This window comes from Sardina pilchardus, chromosome 17 (assembly GCF_963854185.1).
Source record: "Sardina pilchardus chromosome 17, fSarPil1.1, whole genome shotgun sequence".
Lineage (NCBI taxonomy): Eukaryota > Metazoa > Chordata > Actinopteri > Clupeiformes > Clupeidae > Sardina > Sardina pilchardus.
In genome coordinates this window covers 31,990,358-31,997,857 of record NC_085010.1, presented here as the reverse complement: position 1 = coordinate 31,997,857, position 7,500 = coordinate 31,990,358, and the positions used below count along the sequence as shown (strand labels likewise).

At 47.2% G+C, this 7,500-nt stretch overlaps 1 protein-coding gene across 3 annotated transcripts in view; it reads right to left on the bottom strand.

Moving 5' to 3' along the window:
- Positions 1-7,500, bottom strand: part of slc26a5 (solute carrier family 26 member 5) — a 25,685-nt gene that overhangs the window by 7,638 nt on the left and 10,547 nt on the right. For all 3 annotated transcript variants that reach the window (XM_062518592.1, XM_062518593.1, XM_062518594.1), the window contains exons 6-13: positions 6,718-6,882; positions 5,894-6,046; positions 4,352-4,434; positions 3,973-4,120; positions 3,183-3,296; positions 1,065-1,142; positions 708-803; positions 273-379 (exon numbers count right to left, since the gene is read on the bottom strand). In XM_062518592.1, coding sequence (XP_062374576.1) covers positions 273-379; positions 708-803; positions 1,065-1,142; positions 3,183-3,296; positions 3,973-4,120; positions 4,352-4,434; positions 5,894-6,046; positions 6,718-6,882 — 944 coding nt within the window. The remainder of the gene's footprint in view (positions 1-272; positions 380-707; positions 804-1,064; positions 1,143-3,182; positions 3,297-3,972; positions 4,121-4,351; positions 4,435-5,893; positions 6,047-6,717; positions 6,883-7,500) is intronic.

Here is a 7,500-nt window from a genome sequence, read left to right as displayed (position 1 = left end):
CACAAAATATGAAGACACTTTCCAATGTCACTCCGCAACCGTAGGATGCCATCCGTGGGTGTAGATATGTGTCTGACTGGTGCGTGAGTGAGTGTGTGTGTGTGTGTGTGTGTGTGTGTGTGTACCCCTACAGTAGATGTGTGTATGAGTATTCCGTTGGCCACTAGTGTGTGAGAGAGTAGTATGTGTGTGTGTATGGGCCTGACTACAGCGAAATTAAATGAAAGCCTGTGTGTGTGTGTGTGTGTGTGTGTGTGTGTGTGTGTGCGTACCTCTGTGTGCGGTAGATGACGGTGAGGATGGCAAAGCTTATGGACACCATGAGCCCATAGTCCAGTCCCAGCAGCACCGACGCCACAAACGCCACGATCCAGATCGCCTAGACACACACACACACACACACACACACACACACACAGGTTAATGAAGGCCTGCAGAACCATCAACGCGCATACACACACACACTCGCGCTCTCTCTCTCTCTCTCTCTCACATATTCTCGTGTGTGTGTGTGTGTGTGTGTGTGTGTGAACCTCATCATTGCCTTAGTATGTAATGCTGTTCAGAGATCAAAGATTGGTACAAAACAACATTCCTCAACAGATTTAGAGTGCAATAGTGTGTGTGTGTGTGTGTGTGTGTGTGTGTGTACCTCATCATGTGACTAGTGTGAGTGTGTGTGTGTGTGTGTGTGTGTGAAGACTCACCAGCTCTATGCGACTGGTCCTCCAGAGTGTGGGAATGTCTCTGAACTGCTTAAACATCCCTTGCAGATTCACCATAATGATGGCAGCCAGAACTGTCTGAAACACACACAAACACACACACACACACACACACACACACACACACACACACACACACACACACACACACACACACACACACACACACACACACACACACACACACACACACACACACACACACACACACACACACACACACACACACACACACATAATCAACAAGGTCAATCAGTCATATCTAAAACCAAGCACAATAACCTTTAAAAAAAAGTCTGGCCTTAGGAACCATGAACACACACACACACACCAACCCACCTGGGGAAGAGGTTCAAACACGAAGCCAATCGCCACGACAACCAAGAGCACGATCAAAGACGACAGCAGCCCAGCAATCTGTAAACACACAGACAATCAGAATCCAGTAGACCAGGGCTATTCAATTAGTTTGTAATAGGGGCCAGTTCATGAAAAGTATCACAACTGAGGGGCCGGAGAAATACCGCTTGAAATATGAGTAATTACGTACAAATGTAGATACAATAAACTACAACAGCACCAATATGGGTGTTCAAATGTTGCATTTTGTTTATGCATAATATCAGAGCCTGTCCCTTATTAGACATTCTCTGATAATATCGTTTTTTGGTGGTTATTTGTGTTTTGGGAATATTTCTGCCACAGGCCCAGACTACCACAGTGGTTTCAAACAGTGTTTAAATTAATTAAATGTGCGTAATCGGTCGCATATGTAACTCTTCTCAACATACATTTAACGTTCCCACCATTTAAATTGGATGAACGTGTTCACAAATCAATGTTACTTACAGTGGACTTGACATCAAGGCGATGGATGTGTATTAGTTTCACACTGAAACTATTTGCATGGTGCAACCCGTTAAAATGTTAGTAGCTTATAATACTCCAACGTAGTGGCAATTTACGGTGAAACTAAGCTAAGATGGAACTTATGTTCAACTCGGTCAAAACGTTACGTGCAATTGGCTGAGGTGCAGTGGCTGCAGGACTTCAGAGCGAGTGAGAGCATGCAACAGAACTGATGGCACCAAAGTTAAACTTTTAAACCGACTCCTATTTGCTCCAATAGCTACATTACGAGTGGCGAATGTTTTCGCAAGGATCTGCTTGGACTGGAGAGGCACACTACCGGTGAGATTTCATGCACCAAAAATGCTGACATGCTTTGAGGAAAACAGCTTGGATTTGGCGCACGTCAACATGTTGGTGACGCTGCGAAAAAACGAAGCAAGGCACCTCTTTGTATAATATCCAGCAACAAAGTAACCTACAACGGCAACGCACCACACAGAACATTATTTATAGGCGCTACTCGCAGTGTAGCCTATCACTACACCTCCATTATCGTGTTTTCCACCAGCTATTTACGTCTCTACCGATCATAAGGATTTGCTCATATATAACATCAGCCAACACTTCAAGGGCCACTACAAAGTATCCCGGGGGCCGGATCCGGCCCGCGGGCCGCTAATTGAAGAGCCCTGCAGTAGACTGTACCAGTTCAGCAATCTATTAGGAGTTGTACAGGTCCAAGGGAACAAGGAACAATGTGTGTGTGTGTGTGTGTGTGTGTGTGTATGTGTGTGATGAATCTATTATGGGTTTTCACTGGTTCAAGGGTGCAAGAAACCCAGTGTGTTCCAGGTAAGCATACTTCCTATAGCCACTGTCTATACAGTCCCCCTACACAAAGTCCACTGTGTGTGTGTATGTGTGTGTGTGTGTGTGTGTGTGTGTGTGTGTGTGATGAATCGATCACCATCCTGCTGTATGGTGTTGGTGTCTATACAGTCCCCCTACACAAAGTCCACTGTGTGTGTGTATGTGTGTATGTGTGTGTGTGTGTGTGTGTGTGTGTGTGTGTGTATGTGTGTGTGTGTGTGCTGCTGTTGTGTTAAAAGTTGTGTCATGTCTGGCCCTTTAAAAGAGCAGCAACTTCTCTACATTTACACACTTACTTCCCTACAATCTCACTCTCTCTCCCCACATACACACACAAACACACAATCTCTCTCCCCACACACACACACACACACACACACACACACACACACACACACACACACACACACAAATGAGCCAATGACAACGCAGCAATGCGTGTGCATCGTGTGGGTGCTTGGGCTGTTTGTCTTCCTTATCTTTATGGCTAAACAGTAGCACCCTAGCTACTGATAACTTCACTCACACACACACACACACACACACACACACACACACACCTCACCAATGACGTGTGTGCCTCCGAGGAATGCAGGAGAGTGTGTGTGCCTGTGCTCTCCTGTATAATACTGCGTGACATGGAGCAAGTGGTGAGTGTGTGTGTGTGTGTGTGTGTGTGTGTGTGTGTGTGTGTGTGAGTGTGTGTGTGTGTGTGTGTGAGTGTGTGTGTGTCACCTGGGTCTTTCCCCCTGTGCTCTCCTGTACGAGGCTGCGGGACATGGAGCAAGTGATGGCGAACGTCTGGAAGAACGAACTGACGAAGTTACAGATGCCCAACGCAATCAGCTCCTGCAACACACACACACACACACACACACACACAGATATCAATACACACTTACACATACAAATGGATGTTTGATTAGCATTGACTAATGTTATCACCTCGTACATCACAATCACACAGGAGCACACATATTTAACCAGACAACGCTATCATTTACACACACACACACACACACACACACACACACACTTAACCAGACAATGCTATCATTTCCAAACACACACACACACATATTTAACCAGACAATGCTATCATTTCCACACACACAGAGAAGTTCACATATTTAACCAGACAATGCTATCTTTTCCAAACACACACATAGTTGCCATCCACACTGTACCCATGCTTAATATGTGTGTGTGTGTGTGTGTGTGTGTGTGTGTGTGTGTGTGTGTGTGTGTGTGTGTGTGTGTGTGTGTACCTGGTTGCCATCCACACTGTACCCGTGCTTAATATGTGTGTGTGTGTGTGTGTGTGTGTGTGTGTGTGTGTGTGTGTATGTGTGTGTGTGTGTGTACCTGGTTGCCATCCACACTGTACCCGTGCTTCATATGTGTGTGTGTGTGTGTGTGTGTGTGTGTGTGTGTGTGTGTGTACCTGGTTGCCATCCACGCTGTACCCGTGCTTAATATGTGTGTGTGTGTGTGTGTGTGTGTGTGTGTGTGTGTGTGTGTGTACCTGGTTGCCATCCACACTGTACCCGTGCTTCATGGCAAAGATCTTGGCCAGCGATATACCCATGGAGAAGCCCACGATCGCTATGGCAACGGAGTCGGTTGCCACCTTGGAGAAGAGGGTGGGGTCAGGCAGGGCGGGAGGGAGGAGCCTAAACAAGCAAATGTCTGTTGTTAAAACAAGATCATTATCACTGTTATCGTTGTTAATAATAATAATAATAATAATAATAATAATAATAATATTAGTTATGTTGTCCACTATCTGCTAATGCAATAGTGCTCGGACAGTGTTTCTGATCTGGTGATCACAGTGACTACATAAGTGCAAACATGCATGCGTGCGTGCGTGCGTGCGTGCGTGCGTGCGTGCGTGGTCTTACCCTGTGGGAATCGTGCCTACCACAGCCACCTGGTAGTTTTGAAACAAGCTCATTCCGTAAGAGATTCCCGTGGACACCATCACCTGCACACAAGAAGGGAAGTGAATAGAATAGAATAGAAGATGATGGAATATAATATGGAATATGGAATATGGAATATAGAATAGAATAGAACAGAATAGAATATGTAATATAATATAATATAATATATTATTATACGGCTCTCTAGAATGTTGAGGGAGCTCCCATTCACTTTGAATGGGCCTCTCAACGTTCTACCGGTCTGTTATTTTTGCATAATGACGGCTCCGAAGGTATAATGACCGCTGCCAATGGCAACGGGTTCACTCCGCTAGTTGTTGCGGAAGCCACGAAACGGTAGCCAAGTCATTGCTAAAGACACATTGAGATGAGTTTCTTTTCTCGTTTTGGCAAGTACCGTATAATAAGCGCGATAATGTATAGAACGCCGGTCATTATTGGAAAATAATTCCCTTCAGGACGAAGCAAAACCCCTCCGCTGCGCGTCGGGGTTCAGTTCATCCTGTCGGGAATTATTTTCCGATAATGACCGGCGTTCTATACATTATCCCTTACATATGGAATAGAATAGAATAGAATATGGAATAGCATGGAATAGAATGAAATTGAATGGAATATGGAATAGAATAGAGTAGAATAGAATATGGAATATAGAACATGGAATATGGAATATGGAATAGAATAGAATAGTGGGCCACTGAAGAAGGAAGTTCATGGTAAGTGTGTGTGTGTGTGTGTGTGTGTGTGTGTGTGTGTGTGTGCGTACCACTATGATCTCTCCAGGGATGGGTACGGGCGTGTGTGTGTGTGTGTGTGTGTGTACCACGATGATTTCTCCAGGGATGGGTACGGTGTGTGTGTGTGTGTGTGTGTGTGTGTGTGTGTGTGTGTGTGTGTGTGTGTGTGTGTGTGTGTGTGTGTGTGTGTGTGTGTGTGTGTGTACCACTATGATTTCTCCAGGGATGGGTACGGGTGTGTGTGTGTGTGTGTGTGTGTGTGTGTGTGTGTGTACCACTATGATCTCTCCAGGGATGGGTACAGGCGTGTGTGTGTGTGTGTGTGTGTGTGTGTGTGTGTGTGTACCACTATGATTTCTCCAGGGATGGGTACGGGTGTGTGTGTGTGTGTGTGTGTGTGTGTGTGTGTGTGTGTGTACCACTATGATCTCTCCAGGGATGGGTACAGGCGTGTGTGTGTGTGTGTGTGTGTGTGTGTGTGTGTGTGTGTGTGTGTGTGTGTGTGTGTGTGTGTGTGTGTGTGTGTACCACGATGATCTCTCCAGGGATGGGTACGGGTGTGTGTGTGTGTGTGTGTGTGTGTGTGTGTGTGTGTGTGTGTGTGTGTGTGTGTGTACCACGATGATCTCTCCAGGGATGGGTACGGGCATGTGTGTGTGTGTGTGTGTGTGTGTGTGTGTGTGTGTGTGTGTGTACCACGATGATCTCTCCAGGGATGGGTACGGGCATGTGTGTGTGTGTGTGTGTGTGTGTGTGTGTGTACCACGATGATCTCTCCAGGGATGGGTACGGGCAGTTTCTTCTTGAAGCGCTCGTTGGCCTCTTTGACGGCGTACAGGAAGACCATGCAGACTCCGCCCACCAGCAGCGTGCTCAGATTAGTGCTGCTGATGTCCTGCAGAACCGCCCCCAAACTCTGCACACACACACACACACACACACACACACACACACACACACACACACACACACACACACACACACACACACACACACACACACACACACACACACACACACACACACACACACACACACACACACACACACACACACAGGTTAGTAATGTCCTGCAGCACCGCCCCCAAACTCTGCACACACACACACACACACACACACACACACACAGGTTAGTGCTGCTGATGTCCTGCAGAACAACCCCCAAACTCTGGACACACACACACACACACACACACACACACACACACACACACACACAGGTTAGTGCTGCTGATGTCCTTCAGAACCGCCCCCAAACTCTGGACACACACACACACACACACACACACACAGGTTAGTAATGTCCTGCAGAACCGCCCCAAAACTCTGGACACACACACACACACATAGTAATGTCCTGCAGCAGGTACTTGAGCTGCGAGACGAACACGTGTGTGTGTGTGTGTGTGTGTGTGTGTGCTCACCCACACTACAGACAGGGGTCCACTGTATCTCTGGGTCTTGATGCCCAGCAGGTACTTGAGCTGGGAGACGAACACGTGTGTGTGTGTGTGTGTGTGTGTGTGTGTGTGTGTGTGTGTGTGTGTGTGTGTGTGTGTGTGTGTGTGTGTGTGTGTGTGCGCTCACCCACACTACAGACAGGGGTCCACTGTATCTCTGGGTCCTGATGCCCAGTAGGTACTTGAGCTGGGAGACGAACACGTGCACAGCTGCCGCCGTGGTGAATCCGCGCACCAGAGGCTCCGTCAGGTAGATCGCCACGAAGCCGAACCGCAGCACACCTAGCAGCAGCTGTGGAGAGAGCGCACACACACACACACACACACACACACAGTCAAGAAGAGCTGAAAGAAACAGAAGACTACATACTACATACCCATCCACACTCCTCCTTGACTCTCACACACACACACACTCACGCACGCATGCTCGCTCGCTCGCACACACACGCACACACACACACACACTGAATGAGTGTCAGCATACTGCACCGTGTCCAACACTTAACTAAAGTTCAGCGGCAGCAAAACCTTTTTAGCTCGTCTGATATGAATGCTGCATAACCTGCTGCGGCCGACTCCTCTCTCTCTCTCTCTCTCTCTCACACACACACACACACACACACACACACACACACACACACACACACACACACACACACACACACACACACACACACACACACACACACACACACACACACACACACACACACACACACACACACACAGCCAACTCCTCGCATTTACTGCAGGTAGCGATTGCTTCTGATGTCCAGTAACGATCGTTTGACATGTTATGGATGTTTCCATAGCAACCTGTCTATCTTGTCCCCATGCGTATATTAGGCACGTTCCACTTCTGCTGATTTAAATCCCCAACGGTTTTTGAATGGTAAACAACACTCTC